This window comes from Eptatretus burgeri, chromosome 9 (assembly GCF_056783735.1).
Source record: "Eptatretus burgeri isolate ZD-2024b chromosome 9, Ebu_testis_v1, whole genome shotgun sequence".
Taxonomy (NCBI): Eukaryota; Metazoa; Chordata; class Myxini; order Myxiniformes; family Myxinidae; genus Eptatretus; species Eptatretus burgeri.
This window is the reverse complement of record NC_140969.1, coordinates 100,502,654-100,522,993: the sequence shown is the minus strand read 5'-3', so window position 1 is coordinate 100,522,993 and position 20,340 is coordinate 100,502,654. Positions and strand designations below refer to the sequence as shown.

The 20,340-nt window shown below is 44.8% G+C and overlaps 1 protein-coding gene across 5 annotated transcripts in view; it reads right to left on the bottom strand.

Annotated features, from left to right (window-relative positions):
- Nucleotides 1-20,340, bottom strand: part of LOC147020746 (insulin-like growth factor 1 receptor) — a 252,796-nt gene that overhangs the window by 86,437 nt on the left and 146,019 nt on the right. For all 5 annotated transcript variants that reach the window (XM_085896358.1, XM_085896356.1, XM_085896357.1 and 2 more), the window contains one exon: nucleotides 3,697-3,895. In XM_085896358.1, coding sequence (XP_085752484.1) covers nucleotides 3,697-3,895 — 199 coding nt within the window. The remainder of the gene's footprint in view (nucleotides 1-3,696; nucleotides 3,896-20,340) is intronic.

Below are 20,340 nucleotides of genomic sequence, written 5' to 3'. Positions count from 1 at the left end.
CAGAGTCTTCACTCTGTCATCCTTCTCTTATCATGGGTTTACGAGGCTTTCGATGAAGTGAAGAAGTCGAAATTATTAAACGCTTGTTCGACGAAGTCTCGGAGACCGCTCGTTGCTCACCACACCGAGGACGGTGTTTTACAGCCTTTCACTGGCTCCAGTCTGGTCTTGTCCCTCCCACGACGACCTTTCCACCCGACGTTTGCTTCTCCAGGGCCGCACAAATTTAATCTGAAACCTTTACCTTGTTACTGTCCCTAAGCCGAGGCTTAAATGCCACCTCCGTTCATTCACCCCTCTTTAATTTCAAATGTGAAACCATCTTGCTGTACTGAGGGTTTTCTTGTATTCCTCATTCAAGGCATTCAAATCTGCTGCCCACCACCAACACACCTGGTCTCTCCTCGTTCTACCTCTAAGACTCTGTCCCCCTGTCATCCTTTCACTTGCAACTCTCCTTCACTCCACTCTTCATGCCATGATGCGTCCCTGTGTTCCCATCCTTTTGTTTCTATTTCAGTCCAATTTCAGACCATTGACCTTGTGCCCTCTATTATTACACCACGCCTGGTGTTGGCTTAATGGCTCGAGTGGTGGGCTTGGGATCCAAGGGTCCTGAGTTCAAATCCTGATTGGCTGTTCAATTAATACCAGGTGGGGTTGACTCTGCCTGTCATCCTTCTGAGGTCGGCAAAATGAGTGGCAGCTTGCTGGTATCCTGTGTCGGAGTGGCGACCCGTCCAGGATTGTGCCCAATAGCCCAGGAGACTGCTTAGGCAGCACCAATGCTCTGCACAGAGTATGGTCCCAATGGATGGATGGATTGTTACACTCTTTCATGAGGATTGACACCTGTATCAATTATTTTTTTTCCAAGCCCCTCTATTCCACGCTGTGAATCTTTTCAGATGTTATCTTGCATCACAAGTCAGCTTGCGAGTGTTGTCAGGCTGATAGTTGTCTGCTAGCAGGGATGATGTCTGTGTTCAAGAGTCTGTTACAGAACCAGTATGAGATTTGTCAGAATGAGAAACCATGTCACAGTTAAGACGAATAGCTCGATTGTGCAATTGCTTTTTCGGTGAATAGCAAGTGAGGTTTCGAAACACCTCACTAAGCAAGAAGCTCACTCAATCACAATTGAGACAAATTCGCTGCTTCCCCATTGACATCATGGTGATCCTCATCCAGAAAGCCTTACGGGATCCATTTTCCGCAGTTCATGCCTAATTATCTCCGCCACCAAAGGTGGAATGAGATTATGTTTTCACCCCTGTCTGTCTGTCTGTGCGCAGGATATCTCAAAAGGTTATACATAGAATCGAACAACACTTGGAGGACAGGTTGGGTGTGTGACAAGCGCAAATTCATTCGATTTTGGTGAAGATCTGGATCCAGACAGTAGAATTTTAAAGTGATTTTTTCACAAATCAGAGATCAGGCCAAAAATTATGCATAGCACGAGATATCAAACAGTTATGAACGTGTTATGCCAAAACTTGGTGGAGGAGTAGGGTAGGTGAGAACAACAAGCCGGTTAGATTTGGGTTCGGAGCCGGATCCTGATCTGGCCTATCGGTGCGATAAAAAAGGTAAACTGTTTCAACATGGCGGAGGTATGCGCTCGACCGGGTGATGTTCTTGTTTCCCAGCTGTTTTTGCATCATACTGCAGGGTTTTTGCATCAGAATTTCATTTAAAGCTTGTTCTTTCGGAGCGAGAAGCGTTGCTCACGGTGTGTTCTGGCAGCATTCAGGCACAGGTCTTAGGGTGGTTGAAATAAAATTATTTTGACTTCAAATCCTCTCATTGTAGCTATTGCATCATCGAACTAGCACACACAAACAGGCCATTGATGATGTGGGGACTTGGGTGGGGGGAGGGGTGGGGATGATGAACACTAGTTTCTGATTTGATCTTATTTGGGGTTGTTTGAGTGTAGTTATAATAACCCAGGAAGCCTGAAACATCATGAGGGTCAAGTGCACTGTTGTAAACTACCCTTTGTAATTTGGTTAACTGATTATGCTTTTTCACATTTACTGGAGTTTCACCACCCATATAACTCATACAGGAACTAGAACGGCACTCGGGAGGGCGCATACCTCCGCCAGGCTGAACAGTTTACGTTTTGTGTCATACTGATATGCTGGATATGGATCTGGACGTTAACCAAAATGTATTTGGCTTGTTATTGTCACCAACCCAACTTATTCACCAAGTTTTGTCAGAATCCGTCTGCAACTTTTTGAGATATCCCGTTACATATTCGATTTTGGCTCCATCTCTCAATTGTAAAGAATCACGTGAAAAATTCTCGTGTCTGGATCTGGATCTTCACCAAAATCGAATCAACTCGTCCTCGTCACACACCCAACCTGTCCACCAAGTTTGGTCTGAATCCGTCCATAGCTTTTTGACATATCCTGACAGACAGACAGACAGACAAGCCGGTAGGCGGCGATGGGTCGCCAAGTATGGAAACTATAGGATATAGAGCAAAATGGATGTCATATAGCGGATCGGGAATCACCTTAAGATGATGCATATCAAATCTCATCCAGTTCCATCTACTGATAACTACTCGGTATCCATTTGAATGAAAAGTACCGAAAATGCGGTTTGAAATCGGAAATCCCCAAAGTTCGAGGGGGTGCTGTGGGTGAACAAAGATCTAAATCGAAAATCCGGATCGATTGTTTGTGCACAATGTATTCCAGACGATTAGTGTGAATTTTCATGACCATCCGACCATAACCCTAGGAGGAGTAGCATTTGGCAGGAAGGCACCTCCAGCTCTCGCATATTATCGATTTTTGCACTAATTGACCTTTGACCCCTGACCTAAGCGAAATCGGTCAATATGTCCTGAGGCAAAGTTGTAGTACTCATTGAGTACCATGAACCTGCAAAGTTTCATTCGTATCGATGCACCTGGTCGCTAGGGGACCTTCAATTTTCGCCAATTTTCGCGCATACCCTAATTGTAGAGGGCGCTGCGGGTAAAGTATTCCATATATCACAGAAACGGGAATATATTTGATAGAGCATCACCTGTAGATCATTCGCGCCAAATTTCATAACCCTACGTGGGATAATGGCTTTCAGAATTGATTTCGCATGAACGGTACCGATTTTGAAAGTTTTTCGGTTGTTGCTAGGGAACCAAAGCGTCCCTAGCAACCATCACAATTTCCAAAGCACTCGGTCATAAGATGTACCTACCACCCGAGTTTGGTCAAAAATCCACCCACGTTTACTACCAATTATGCTGATGACAAACGAACAGACATCCAAACAAACATCCAAACAAACAGACAGAATTACTGACAATAAGGGTCACCTATTTTGGCGACCCAACAGACAGGGGGAACGCATAACTTCTGTCCACCTTCAGTGTTCGAGGAAATAATTTACACTCACGAGGAAGAGGTTTGTAAAATGCATAAAAAGGATGATCCAATCCGAAAAAAAAACAACCCGCAACACCCATCACTCCGTTCACATCTTCACAGCTAAGATGCTAAAATTACTGAAATAAAATCTACCGGCAGAATATTTGAAGCACGAGAATCAGGAAACCAGGACGAACTCATGAAGACCAGTTCAAAATACCGACCGGCTTCTTTTGGATCGAAAATATCGGAAACATTCAAGAAAGAGATTGTCGTTTGGAGCGAGTATTTTCCAACACACCTGGGCACAAACACTTCGTTATGAAGGAAGTTTTCGAATGCCTTTTGGAAAGCAGCTTGCTCCTTATCTTTCTTATTCTTCCCGTTGTGATTGGAGTCCGTGCAGCTATCTCCGTTCGCAGAGCCATCGGCATCCGTTTCGTTTCGGTGTTTCTCATCGATGGAAGTGGACGAGGGATCCCTCGTCGGTAGCTTGATACCTGGTGTGAATAAAGGTGGAGAGGAAAAAGAATGTTTATCCATGTTTAGTTTCTACATTCGATGTCACCGACTTGACCTGTGCGTGAAAAACTCAACCGAAGAGACGAGAGCTGTTATTTACAATTACACAATTACACAATAGAGTGAACTACAATGATCAACACAAAAGCCAAGATACGTTTGATCGAAACATCCAAACAGTGTTGGAAGATAACCTTCTGCCTTTATGACTGCATGGAATGGGAGAAACGGAGGGTTTGATCAAAAAGAAAAACAAGATTGCAGAATGTCCAAACAATACAAATCCCCAAAAAGGCAACGAGGACAGATAAAACAAAATAAACAAGAAAAAGAACAATCAGAGATTGCAGGACCTCGCTTGGACTTGTTTTAGTGTGCAGTGTTTTGTGCGGCAAATAAATTGAAGGATGTACTGAATTAAAGGTCGTTGATTGCAAATGAAAGGTCTAAACGGTCTATTTGTAAATGTGTAAAGGTCAAAGGTCGAAAAATTTGGAAATGTCAAATGGTCTGAAGGTCGAAGATCGAAGGTCTGAAAAGGTATAAATTGGTCTAAATGGACGAAAGTTTCTCATAAGGTCTAAGGGGTCCAAAGGGTATAATTTAAGGTCTAAACTCTAAAGGGTCGGAATTGTCTGAAGGGGTCTAAAGGGTCTTAAGATGTCTAAAAAGGTTTGAAAGGTCAAAAGGTCTCATGGGAAGAAAGGAGTCAAAGGGTCTTCGGGGTTATAAATTGGCGAAGAGGATCCAAAGGTACGAAAGAGTGTAATGCAAACTATCTGGTCAAAGGGAGTCCACTAGGTCTTCGGTTTTTGAAGGGTTTTAGGGGTGTATAGTGTTTCATGGGGTCTATCGAGTCTACAAGGGCTAAAGGCTCGGAGCGGTCTTAGTGTTCTAAATGGTTTTACGGACGTTCAGAGTATTAGCTGTTTATCATATGCTTGTGAAACTCAACATCTCTCTGGCTATTCTCAAGGAACAACATCTCTCGGGCTATTCTCAAAGAACGGCCTCAATGCCAAAGAGTGACATAGAAAATGAACCTGGCTCTGTGAACCAGTCTCACATAGAAAATGAACCAGGCTCACATAGAAAATGAATCAGGCTCACATAGAAAATGAACCCAGGATCCATGAACCAGGCTCATATGAAATATGAACCAGGCTCACAAAGAAAATGAAACAGGCTCCATGAACCAGGCTCACATAGAAAATGAGCCAGGCTCACATAGAAAATGAACCAGGCTCACATAGAAAATGAACCCAGGCTCCATGAACAAGGCTCACATAAAACATGAACCAGGCTCCATGAACCAGGCTCACATAGAAAATGAACCAGGCTCCATGAACCAGGCTCATATAGAAAATGAACCAGGCTCCATGAACCAGGCTCACATAGAAAATGAACCAGGCTCCATGAACCAGGCTCATATAGAAAATGAACCCAGGCTCCATGAACCGGTCTCACATGGAAAATGAACCAGGCTCCATGAACCGGTCTCACATAGAAAATGAACCAGGCTCCATGAACCAGGCTCACATAGAAAATGAACCAGGCTCCATGAACCAGGCTCACATAGAAAATGAACCAGGCTCCATGAACCAGGCTCATATATAAAATGAACCCAGGCTCCATGAACCGGTCTCACATGGAAAATGAACCAGGCTCCATGAACCGGTCTCACATAGAAAATGAACCAGGCTCCATGAACCAGGCTCACATAGAAAATGAACCAGGCTCCATGAACCAGGCTCATATAGAAAATGAACCAGGCTCCATGAACCAGGCTCACATAGAAAATGAACCTGGCTCTGTGAACCAGTCTCACATAGAAAATGAACCTGGCTCTGTGAACCAGTCTCACATAGAAAATGAACCAGGCTCACATAGAAAATGAATCAGGCTCACATAGAAAATGAACCAGGCTCACATAGAAAATGAACCCAGGCTCCATGAACAAGGCTCACATAAAACATGAACCAGGCTCCATGAACCAGGCTCACATAGAAAATGAACCAGGCTCCATGAACCAGGCTCATATAGAAAATGAACCCAGGCTCCATGAACCGGTCTCACATGGAAAATGAACCAGGCTCCATGAACCGGTCTCACATAGAAAATGAACCAGGCTCCATGAACCAGGCTCACATAGAAAATGAACCAGGCTCCATGAACCAGGCTCACATAGAAAATGAACCAGGCTCCATGAACCAGGCTCATATAGAAAATGAACCAGGCTCCATGAACCAGGCTCACATAGAAAATGAACCAGGCTCCATGAACCAGGCTCATATAGAAAATGAACCAGGCTCCATGAACCAGGCTCACATAGAAAATGAACCTGGCTCCGTGAACCAGTCTCACATAGAAAATGAACCTGGCTCCGTGAACCAGTCTCACATAGAAAATGAACCTGGCTCTGTGAACCAGTCTCACATAGAAAATGAACCAGGCTCCATGAACCAGGCTCATATAGAAAATGAACCCAGGCTCCATGAACCAGGCTCACATAGAAAATGAACCAGGCTCCATGAATAAGGCTCACATAGAAAATGAACCAGGCTCCAGGAACCAGGCTCACATAGAAAATGAACCCAGGATCCATGAACCAAGCTCACATAAAATATGAACCAGGCTCACATAGAAAATGAACCAAGCTCCATGAACCAGGCTCACATAGAAAATGAACCAGGCTCCATGAACCAGGCTCACATAGAAAATGAACCAAGCTCCATGAACCGGTCTCACATAGAAAATGAACCAGGCTCACATGGAAAATGAACCAGGCTCCATGAACCGGTCTCACATAGAAAATGAACCAGGCTCCATGAACCAGTCTCACATAGAAAATGAACCAGGCTCCATGAACCAGGCTCATATAGAAAATGAACCAGGCTCACACCGAAAATGAACCAGGCTCCATGAACCAGTCTCACATAGAAAATGAACCAGGCTCCATGAACCAGGCTCACATGGAAAATGAACCAGGCTCCATGAACCAGGCTCACATAGAAAATGAGCCAGGCTCACATAGAAAATGAACCAAGCTCCATGAACCAGGCTCACATAGAAAATGAACCAGGCTCCATGAACCAGGCTCACATAGAAAATGAACCAAGCTCCATGAACCAGTCTCACATAGAAAATGAACCAGGCTCCATGAACCAGGCTCACATAGAAAATGAACCAGGCTCTATGAACCAGGCTCCGTGAACCAGGCTCACATCGAAAATGAACCAGGCTCTATGAACCAGTCTCACATAGAAAATGAACCAGGCTCACATCGAAAATGAACCAGGCTCCGTGAACCAGTCTCACATAGAAAATGAACCAGGCTCCATGAACCAGTCTCACATAGAAAATGAACCAGGCTCTATGAACCAGGCTCCGTGAACCAGTCTCACATAGAAAATGAACCAGGCTCCATGAACCAGGCTCACATAGAAAATGAACCAGGCTCTATGAACCAGGCTCCGTGAACCAGGCTCACATCGAAAATGAACCAGGCTCTATGAACCAGTCTCACATAGAAAATGAACCAGGCTCACATCGAAAATGAACCAGGCTCCGTGAACCAGTCTCACATAGAAAATGAACCAGGCTCCATGAACCGGTCTCACACAGAAAATGAACCAGGCTCACATAGAAAATGAACCAGGCTCCGTGAACCAGTCTCACAAAGAAAATGAACCAGGCTCTATGAACCAGGCTCATACAGAAAATGAACCAGGCTCACATCGAAAATGAACCAGGCTCCATGAACCAGGCTCACATAGAAAATGAACCAGGCTCCATGAACCAGGCTCATATAGAAAATGAACCAGGCTACATGAACCAGGCTCACATAGAAAATGAACCAAGCTCCATGAACCAGGCTCACATAGAAAATGAACCTGGCTCTGTGAACCAGTCTCACATAGAAAATGAACCTGGCTCTGTGAACCAGTCTCACATAGAAAATGAACCAGGCTCACACAGAAAATGAACCAGGCTCCATGAACCAGGCTCATATAAAAAATGAACCCAGGCTCCATGAACCAGGCTCACATAGAAAATGAACCAGGCTCCATGAATAAGGCTCACATAGAAAATGAACCAGGCTCACATAGAAAATGAACCAGGCTCACATAGAAAATGAACCAGGCTCACATAGAAAATGAACCCAGGATCCATGAACCAAGCTCACATAAAATATGAACCAAGCTCACATAGAAAATGAACCAAGCTCCATGAACCAGGCTCACATGGAAAATGAACCAGGCTCCATGAACCGGTCTCACATAGAAAATGAACCAGGCTCACATGGAAAATGAACCAGGCTCCATGAACCAGTCTCACATAGAAAATGAACCAGGCTCCATGAACCAGGCTCATATAGAAAATGAACCAGGCTCACACCGAAAATTAACCAGGCTCCATGAACCAGTCTCACATAGAAAATGAACCAGGCTCTATGAACCAGGCTCACATGGAAAATGAACCAGGCTCCATGAACCAGGCTCACATAGAAAATGAGCCAGGCTCACATAGAAAATGAACCAAGCTCCATGAACCAGGTTCACATAGAAAATGAACCAGGCTCCATGAACCAGTCTCACATAGAAAATGAACCAGGCTCACATAGAAAATGAACCAGGCTCTATGAACCAGGCTCCGTGAACCAGGCTCACATAGAAAATGAACCAGGCTCCATGAACCAGGCTCACATAGAAAATGAACCCAGGCTCCATGAACCAGGCTCATATAGAAAATGAACCAGGCTCCATGAACCAGGCTCACATAGAAAATGAACCAGGCTCTATGAACCGGTCTCACATAGAAAATGAACCAGGCTCCATGAACCAGTCTCACATAGAAAATGAACCAGGCTCCATGAACCAGTCTCACATAGAAAATGAACCAGGCTCCGTGAACCAGTCTCACATAGAAAATGAACCAGGCTCACATAGAAAATGAACCAGGCTCACATAGAAAATGAACCAGGCTCTATGAACCGGTCTCACATAGAAAATGAACCAGGCTCACATGGAAAATGAACCAAGCTCCATGAACCAGGCTCACATAGAAAATGAACCAGGCTCACATAGAAAATGAACCAGGCTCTATGAACCGGTCTCACATAGAAAATGAACCAGGTTCACATAGAAAATGAACCAGGCTCCATGAACCAGGCTCACATAGAAAATGAACCAAGCTCCATGAACCAGGCTCACATAGAAAATGAACCAGGCTCTATGAACCAGTCTCACATAGAAAATGAACCAGGCTCTATGAACCAGTCTCACATAGAAAATGAACCAGGCTCACATAGAAAATGAACCAGGCTCCGTGAACCAGTCTCACATAGAAAATGAACCAGGCTCTATGAACCAGGCTCACATAGAAAATGAACCAGGCTCCATGAACCAGGCTCACATAGAAAATGAACCAGGCTCCATGAACCAGGCTCACATAGAAAATGAACCAGGCTCCATGAACCAGGCTCACATAGAAAATGAACCCAGGCTCCATGAACCAGGCTCATATAGAAAATTAACCAGGCTCCTGAACCAGGCTCACATAGAAAATGAACCAGGCTCTATGAACCGGTCTCACACAGAAAATGAACCAGGCTCACATAGAAAATGAACCAGGCTCCGTGAACCAGTCTCACATAGAAAATGAACCAGGCTCTATGAACCAGGCTCATACAGAAAATGAACCAGGCTCACATCGAAAATGAACCAGGCTCCATGAACCAGGCTCACATAGAAAATGAACCAGGCTCCATGAACCAGGCTCATATAGAAAATGAACCAGGCTACATGAACCAGGCTCACATAGAAAATGAACCAGGCTCCATGAACCAGTCTCACATAGAAAATGAACCAGGCTCCATGAACCAGTCTCACATAGAAAATGAACCAGGCTCCATGAACCAGGCTCACATAGAAAATGAACCTGGCTCTGTGAACCAGTCTCACATAGAAAATGAACCTGGCTCTGTGAACCAGTCTCACATAGAAAATGAACCAGGCTCACACAGAAAATGAACCAGGCTCCATGAACCAGGCTCATATAAAAAATGAACCCAGGCTCCATGAACCAGGCTCACATAGAAAATGAACCAGGCTCCATGAATAAGGCTCACATAGAAAATGAACCAGGCTCCAGGAACCAGGCTCACATAGAAAATGAACCAGGCTCACATAGAAAATGAACCCAGGATCCATGAACCAAGCTCACATAAAATATGAACCAAGCTCACATAGAAAATGAACCAAGCTCCATGAACCAGGCTCACATGGAAAATGAACCAGGCTCCATGAACCGGTCTCACATAGAAAATGAACCAGGCTCACATGGAAAATGAACCAGGCTCCATGAACCAGTCTCACATAGAAAATGAACCCAGGCTCCATGAACCAGGCTCATATAGAAAATTAACCAGGCTCCTGAACCAGGCTCACATAGAAAATGAACCAGGCTCCATGAACCAGTCTCACATGGAAAATGAACCAGGCTCCATGAACCAGGCTCACATAGAAAATGAACCAGGCTCCATGAACCAGGCTCACATAGAAAATGAACCAGGCTCCATGAACCAGGCTCATATAGAAAATGAACCAGGCTCCATGAACCAGGCTCACATAGAAAATGAACCAGGCTCCATGAACCAGGCTCATATAGAAAATGAACCAGGCTCCATGAACCAGGCTCACATAGAAAATGAACCTGGCTCCGTGAACCAGTCTCACATAGAAAATGAACCTGGCTCCGTGAACCAGTCTCACATAGAAAATGAACCTGGCTCTGTGAACCGGTCTCACATAGAAAATGAACCTGGCTCTGTGAACCAGGCTCATATAGAAAATGAACCCAGGCTCCATGAACCAGGCTCACATAGAAAATGAACCAGGCTCCATGAATAAGGCTCACATAGAAAATGAACCAGGCTCCAGGAACCAGGCTCACATAGAAAATGAACCCAGGATCCATGAACCAAGCTCACATAAAATATGAACCAGGCTCACATAGAAAATGAACCAAGCTCCATGAACCAGGCTCACATAGAAAATGAACCAGGCTCCATGAACCAGGCTCACATAGAAAATGAACCAAGCTCCATGAACCAGTCTCACATAGAAAATGAACCAGGCTCCATGAACCAGTCTCACATAGAAAATGAACCAGGCTCCATGAACCAGTCTCACATAGAAAATGAACCAGGCTCCATGAACCAGGCTCATATAGAAAATGAACCAGGCTCACACCGAAAATTAACCAGGCTCCATGAACCAGTCTCACATAGAAAATGAACCAGGCTCTATGAACCAGGCTCACATGGAAAATGAACCAGGCTCCATGAACCAGGCTCACATAGAAAATGAGCCAGGCTCACATAGAAAATGAACCAGGCTCCATGAACCAGTCTCACATAGAAAATGAACCAGGCTCACATAGAAAATGAACCAGGCTCTATGAACCAGGCTCCGTGAACCAGTCTCACATAGAAAATGAACCAGGCTCTATGAACCAGGCTCACATGGAAAATGAACCAGGCTCCATGAACCAGGCTCACATAGAAAATGAACCAGGCTCCATGAACCAGGCTCATATAGAAAATGAACCAGGCTCACACCGAAAATTAACCAGGCTCCATGAACCAGTCTCACATAGAAAATGAACCAGGCTCTATGAACCAGGCTCACATGGAAAATGAACCAGGCTCCATGAACCAGGCTCACATAGAAAATGAATCAAGCTCCATGAACCAGTCTCACATAGAAAATGAACCAGGCTCCATGAACCAGGCTCACATAGAAAATGAACCAGTCTCACATAGAAAATGAACCAGGCTCCATGAACCAGGCTCACATAGAAAATGAACCAGGCTCTATGAACCAGGCTCCGTGAACCAGGCTCACATCGAAAATGAACCAGGCTCTATGAACCAGTCTCACATAGAAAATGAACCAGGCTCACATCGAAAATGAACCAGGCTCCGTGAACCAGTCTCACATAGAAAATGAACCAGGCTCCATGAACCGGTCTCACACAGAAAATGAACCAGGCTCACATAGAAAATGAACCAGGCTCCGTGAACCAGTCTCACATAGAAAATTAACCAGGCTCTATGAACCAGGCTCATACAGAAAATGAACCAGGCTCACATCGAAAATGAACCAGGCTCCATGAACCAGGCTCACATAGAAAATGAACCAGGCTCCATGAACCAGGCTCATATAGAAAATGAACCAGGCTACATGAACCAGGCTCACATAGAAAATGAACCAGGCTCCATGAACCAGTCTCACATAGAAAATGAACCAGGCTCCATGAACCAGTCTCACATAGAAAATGAACCAGGCTCCATGAACCAGGCTCACATAGAAAATGAACCTGGCTCTGTGAACCAGTCTCACATAGAAAATGAACCTGGCTCTGTGAACCAGTCTCACATAGAAAATGAACCAGGCTCACACAGAAAATGAACCAGGCTCCATGAACCAGGCTCATATAAAAAATGAACCCAGGCTCCATGAACCAGGCTCACATAGAAAATGAACCAGGCTCCATGAATAAGGCTCACATAGAAAATGAACCAGGCTCCAGGAACCAGGCTCACATAGAAAATGAACCAGGCTCACATAGAAAATGAACCCAGGATCCATGAACCAGGCTCACATAAAATATGAACCAGGCTCACATAGAAAATGAACCAGGCTCCATGAACCAGGCTCACATAGAAAATGAACCAAGCTCCATGAACCAGTCTCACATAGAAAATGAACCAGGCTCACATCGAAAATGAACCAGGCTCCATGAACCAGTCTCACATAGAAAATGAACCAGGCTCCATGAACCAGGCTCATATAGAAAATGAACCAGGCTCACACCGAAAATGAACCAGGCTCCATGAACCAGTCTCACATAGAAAATGAACCAGGCTCTATGAACCAGGCTCACATGGAAAATGAACCAGGCTCCATGAACCAGGCTCACATAGAAAATGAGCCAGGCTCACATGGAAAATGAACCAAGCTCCATGAACCAGGCTCACATAGAAAATGAACCAGGCTCCATGAACCAGTCTCACATAGAAAATGAACCAGGCTCACATAGAAAATGAACCAGGCTCTATGAACCAGGCTCCGTGAACCAGGCTCACATCGAAAATGAACCAGGCTCTATGAACCAGTCTCACATAGAAAATGAACCAGGCTCACATCGAAAATGAACCAGGCTCCGTGAACCAGTCTCACATAGAAAATGAACCAGGCTCCATGAACCGGTCTCACACAGAAAATGAACCAGGCTCACATAGAAAATGAACCAAGCTCCATGAACCAGGCTCACATAGAAAATGAACCAGGCTCACATAGAAAATGAACCAGGCTCTATGAACCAGGCTCCGTGAACCAGGCTCACATCGAAAATGAACCAGGCTCTATGAACCAGTCTCACATAGAAAATGAACCAGGCTCACATCGAAAATGAACCAGGCTCTATGAACCAAGCTCCATGAACCAGTCTCACATAGAAAATGAACCAGGCTCTATGAACCAGTCTCACATAGAAAATGAACCAGGCTCACATCGAAAATGAACCAGGCTCCGTGAACCAGTCTCACATAGAAAATGAACCAGGCTCCATGAACCAGGCTCACATAGAAAATGAACCAGGCTCACATAGAAAATGAACCAGGCTCCGTGAACCAGTCTCACATAGAAAATGAACCAGGCTCTATGAACCAGGCTCACATAGAAAATGAACCAGGCTCACATAGAAAATGAACCAAGCTCACATAGAAAATGAACCGGTCTCACATAGAAAATGAACCAGTCTCACATAGAAAATGAACCAGGCTCCATGAACCAGGCTCACACAGAAAATGAACCAGGCTCACATAGAAAATGAACCAGGCTCCGTGAACCAGTCTCACATAGAAAATGAACCAGGCTCTATGAACCAGGCTCACATGGAAAATGAACCAGGCTCCATGAACCAGGCTCACATAGAAAATGAACCAGGCTCACATAGAAAATGAACCAAGCTCACATAGAAAATGAACCGGTCTCACATAGAAAATGAACCAGGCTCACATAGAAAATGAACCAGGCTCCATGAACCAGTCTAATATAGAAAATGAACCAGGCTCTATGAACCAGGCTCACATAGAAAATGAACCAGGCTCCATGAACCAGGCTCACATAGAAAATGAGCCAGGCTCACATAGAAAATGAACCAAGCTCCATGAACCAGGCTCACATATAAAATGAACCACGCTCCATGAACCAGGCTCACATAGAAAATGAACCAGGCTCCATGAACCAGGCTCACATAGAAAATGAACCAGGCTCTATGAACCGGTCTCACATAGAAAATGAACCAGGCTCACATAGAAAATGAACCAGGCTCACATAGAAAATGAACCAGGCTCACATAGAAAATGAACCAGGCTCTATGAACCGGTCTCACATAGAAAATGAACCAGGCTCACATGGAAAATGAACCAAGCTCCATGAACCAGGCTCACATAGAAAATGAACCAGGCTCACATAGAAAATGAACCAGGCTCTATGAACCGGTCTCACATAGAAAATGAACCAGGCTCCATGAACCAGGCTCACATAGAAAATGAACCAAGCTCCATGAACCAGGCTCACATAGAAAATGAACCAGGCTCTATGAACCGGTCTCACATAGAAAATGAACCAGGCTCACATAGAAAATGAACCAGGCTCCGTGAACCAGTCTCACATAGAAAATGAACCAGGCTCTATGAACCAGGCTCACATAGAAAATGAACCCAGGCTCCATGAACCAGGCTCATATAGAAAATTAACCAGGCTCCATGAACCAGGCTCATATAGAAAATTAACCAGGCTCCGTGAACCAGGCTCACATAGAAAATGAACCAGGCTCCATGAACCAGGCTCACATAGAAAATGAACCCAGGCTCCATGAACCAGGCTCATATAGAAAATGAACCAGGCTCCATGAACCAGGCTCACATAGAAAATGAACCAGGCTCTATGAACCGGTCTCACATAGAAAATGAACCAGGCTCCATGAACCAGTCTCACATAGAAAATGAACCAGGCTCCATGAACCAGTCTCACATAGAAAATGAACCAGGCTCCGTGAACCAGTCTCACATAGAAAATGAACCAGGCTCACATAGAAAATGAACCAGGCTCACATAGAAAATGAACCAGGCTCTATGAACCGGTCTCACATAGAAAATGAACCAGGCTCCATGAACCAGTCTCACATAGAAAATGAACCAGGCTCCATGAACCAGTCTCACATAGAAAATGAACCAGGCTCACATAGAAAATGAACCAGGCTCTATGAACCGGTCTCACATAGAAAATGAACCAGGCTCACATAGAAAATGAACCAGGCTCCATGAACCAGGCTCACATAGAAAATGAACCAAGCTCCATGAACCAGGCTCACATAGAAAATGAACCAGGCTCTATGAACCGGTCTCACATAGAAAATGAACCAGGCTCACATAGAAAATGAACCAGGCTCCGTGAACCAGTCTCACATAGAAAATGAACCAGGCTCTATGAACCAGGCTCACATAGAAAATTAACCAGGCTCCATGAACCAGGCTCACATAGAAAATGAACCCAGGCTCCATGAACCAGGCTCATATAGAAAATGAACCAGGCTCCATGAACCAGGCTCACATAGAAAATGAACCCAGGCTCCATGAACCAGGCTCATATAGAAAATTAACCAGGCTCCGTGAACCAGGCTCACATAGAAAATGAACCAGGCTCTATGAACCGGTCTCACATAGAAAATGAACCAGGCTCCATGAACCAGGCTCTACTTAAGAAAATAGAACCAGGCTCCGTGAACCAGTCTCACATAGAAAAATGAACCTGGCTCTGTGAAAATAAGACCAGTCTCCATAGAAAATGAACCAGGCTCACACAGAAAATTAACCAGGCTCCATGAACCAGGCTCATACAGAAAATAGACAAGGCTCACATCGAAAATGAACCAGGCTCACACCAGAAAATGAACCAGGCTCCATGAACCCAGGCTCAGAAAATGAACCAGGCTCCATGGAACCAGGCTCACATAGAAAATGAACCAGGCTCCATAGAACCAAGTCTCACATAGAAAATGAACCAGGCTCCATGAACCAATCATAGAAAATGAACCAGCTCAATGAACCAGGCTCACATAGAAAATGAACCAGGCTCCATGTAGACAGGCTCCATAGAAAAATGAACCAAGGCTCACACAGAAAATGAACCGAGCTCCATGAACGCAGGCTCAAATAGTGAACCCAGGCTCCATGGAACCAGAGCTCCATGAACAGGTCTCCATGAATAAGAGCAAAATGAACCAAGGCTCCAGGAACCAGGCTCACATAGAAAATGAACCCAGGCTCCATGAACCAAGCTCATATAGAAATATGAACAAGGCTCACATAGAAAATGAACCAAGGCTCCAAGAACCAGTCTCACATGAAAATGAACCAGGCTCTATAGACAGGCTCACATAGAAAATGAACCAGGCTCCATGAACCAGGTCTCACATAGAAAATGAGAACCAGGCTCACATGGAAAATGAACCAAGGCTCCATGAACCAGGCTCACATAGAAAATGAACCAGGCTCCATGAACCAGTCTCACATAGAAAATGAACCACATAGGCTCATATAGAAAATGAACCAGGCTCACACGAAGAGAAAATGAACCAGGCTCCAAGTGAACCAGTCTCACATCGAAAATAGAACCAGGCTCTATGAACCAGGCTCCACATGAAAATAGACCAGGCTCCGTGAACCAGTCTCACATAGAAAATGAACCAGGCTCCATGAACCCTCTACATGGAAAATGAACCAATGAACCAGGCTCACATAGAAAATGAACCAAGGCTCCATAGAACCAGGCTCACATAGAAAATAGACAGGCCGAAAATCACATAGAAAATGAACCAGGCTCTATGAACCAGGCTCCGTGAACCAGGCTCACATCGAAAATGAACCAGGCTCTATCTATGAACCAGGCTCACATGAAAATGAACCAGGCTCACATCGAAAATGAACCAGGCTCACATAGAAAATGAACCAAGCTCCATGAACCAGTCTCACATAGAAAATGAACCAGGCTCTATGAACCATGGCTCACATCACATGAAAATGAACCAGGCTCACATAGAAAATGAACCAGGCTCCGTGAACCAGGCTCACATAGAAAATGAACCAGGCTCCATGAACCAGGCTCACATAGAAAATGAACCAGGCTCACATAGAAAATGAACCAGGCTCCGTGAACCAGTCCTCACATAGAAAATGAACCAGGCTCACATAGAAAATGAACCAGGCTCACCAGTCTCACATAGAAAATGAACCAGGCTCCATGAACCAGGTCTCATACATAGAAAATGAACCAATTCTATGGCTCACATAGAAAATGAACCAGGCTCACATAGAAAATGAACCAGGTCTCACATAGAAAATGAACCAGATCTCCTATGAACCAGGTCTAGAGAAAATGAACCAGGCTCCATGAACCAGGCTCACACAGAAAATGAACCAGGCTCACATAGAAAATGAACCAGGCTCCGTGAATGACTAGTCTCACATAGAAAATGAACCAGGCTCTATGAACCAGGCTCACATGGAAAATGAACCAGGCTCCATGAACCAGGCTCACATAGAAAATGAACCAGGCTCCAGGCTCATAGAAAATGAACCAAGCTCACATAGAAAATGAACCCCGGTCTCACATAGAAAATGAACCAGGCTCACATAGAAAAAATGAAACCAGGCTCCATGAACCAGGCCCTAAGAGAAAATAGGCTCCATGAACCAGGCTCACATAGAAAATGAACCAGGCTCTATGAACCAGGCTCACATAGAAAATGAACCAGGCTCCATGAACCAGGCTCACATAGAAAATGAACCCAGGCTCCATGAAAATGAACCAAGCTCACATAGAAATATGAACCAGGCTCACATAGGAAAAATGAACCAAGCTCCATGAACCAGGCTCACAGAGAAAATGAACCAGGCTCCATGAACCAGGCTCACATAGAAAATGAACCAGGCTCACATAAATGAACCGGTCTCACATGAAAATGACCAGGCTCACATAGAAAATGAACCAGGCTCCATGGAACCAGAGTCTCTTTGAAAATTGACTCATAGGCTCCATCAATGAACCAGGCTCACATAGAAAATGAACCAGGAGCTCCACATAGAAAATGAACCAGGCTCATAGAACCAGGCTCACATAGAAAATGAACCAGGCTCCATGAACCAGTCCACATAGAAAATGAACCAGGGCTCCATGAACCAGGCTCACATAGAAAATGAACCAGGCTCCATGAACCAGGCTCACATAGAAAATGAACCAAGCTCCATGAACCAGGCTCACATAGAAAATGAACCAGGCTCTATGAACCAGTCTCACATAGAAAATGAACCAGGCTCACATAGAAAATGAACCAGGCTCCATGAACCAGTCTCACATAGAAAATGAACCAGTCTCACATAGAAAATGAACCAGGCTCCATGAACCAGGCTCCATGAACCAGGCTCACATAGAAAATGAACCCAGGCTCCATGAACCAGGCTCATATAGAAAATGAACCAGGCTCCATGAACCAGGCTCACATAGAAAATGAACCCAGGCTCCATGAACCAGGCTCATATAGAAAATTAACCAGGCTCCGTGAACCAGTCTCACATAGAAAATGAACCAGGCTCACATAGAAAATGAACCAGGCTCCATGAACCAGGCTCACATAGAAAATGAACCAGGCTCCGTGAACCAGTCTCACATAGAAAATGAACCAGGCTCCGTGAACCAGTCTCACATAGAAAATGAACCAGGCTCCGTGAACCAGTCTCACATAGAAAATGAACCAGGCTCACATAGAAAATGAACCAAGCTCCATGAACCGGTCTCACATAGAAAATGAACCAGGCTCACATGGAAAATGAACCAGGCTCCATGAACCAGGCTCATATAGAAAATGAACCAGGCTCACACCGAAAATTAACCAGGCTCCAAGAACCAGTCTCACATAGAAAATGAACCAGGCTCTATGAACCAGGCTCACATGGAAAATGAACCAGGCTCCATGAACCAGGCTCACATAGAAAATGAGCCAGGCTCACATAGAAAATGAACCAAGCTCCATGAACCAGGCTCTCATAGAAAATGAACCAGGCTCACATAGAAAATGAACCAGGCTCTATGAACCAGGCTCCGTGAACCAGGCTCACATCGAAAATGAACCAGGCTCTATGAACCAGTCTCACATAGAAAATGAACCAGGCTCACATCGAAAATGAACCAGGCTCCGTGAACCAGTCTCACATAGAAAATGAACCAGGCTCCATGAACCGGTCTCACACAGAAAATGAACCAGGCTCACATAGAAAATGAACCAAGCTCCATGAACCAGGCTCACATAGAAAATGAACCAGGCTCACATAGAAAATGAACCAGGCTCTATGAACCAGGCTCCGTGAACCAGTCTCACATAGAAAATGAACCAGGCTCTATGAACCAGGCTCACATCGAAAATGAACCAGGCTCTATGAACCAGTCTCACATAGAAAATGAACCAGGCTCACATCGAAAATGAACCAGGCTCTATGAACCAAGCTCCATGAACCAGTCTCACATAGAAAATGAACCAGGCTCACATAGAAAATGAACCAGGCTCCATGAACCAGGCTCATATAGAAAATGAACCAGGCTCTATGAACCAGTCTCACATAGAAAATGAACCAGGCTCACATCGAAAATGAACCAGGCTCCGTGAACCGGTCTCACACAGAAAATGAACCAGGCTCACATAGAAAATGAACCAGGCTCCGTGAACCAGGCTCATACAGAAAATGAACCAGGCTCACATCGAAAATGAACCAGGCTCTATGAACCAGGCTCACATAGAAAATGAACCTGGCTCTGTGAACCAGGCTCACATAGAAAATGAACCAGGCTCCATGAACCAGGCTCACATAGAAAATGAACCCAGGCTCCATGAACCAGGCTCATATAGAAAATGAACCAGGCTCCGTGAACCAGGCTCACATAGAAAATGAACCAGGCTCCATGAACCAGGCTCACATAGAAAATGAACCCAGGCTCCATGAACCAGGCTCATATAGAAAATGAACCAGGCTCCATGAACCAGGCTCACATAGAAAATGAACCAGGCTCTATGAACCGGTCTCACATAGAAAATGAACCAGGCTCCATGAACCAGTCTCACATAGAAAATGAACCAGGCTCCATGAACCAGTCTCACATAGAAAATGAACCAGGCTCCGTGAACCAGTCTCACATAGAAAATGAACCAGGCTCACATAGAAAATGAACCAGGCTCACATAGAAAATGAACCAGGCTCTATGAACCGGTCTCACATAGAAAATGAACCAGGCTCACATGG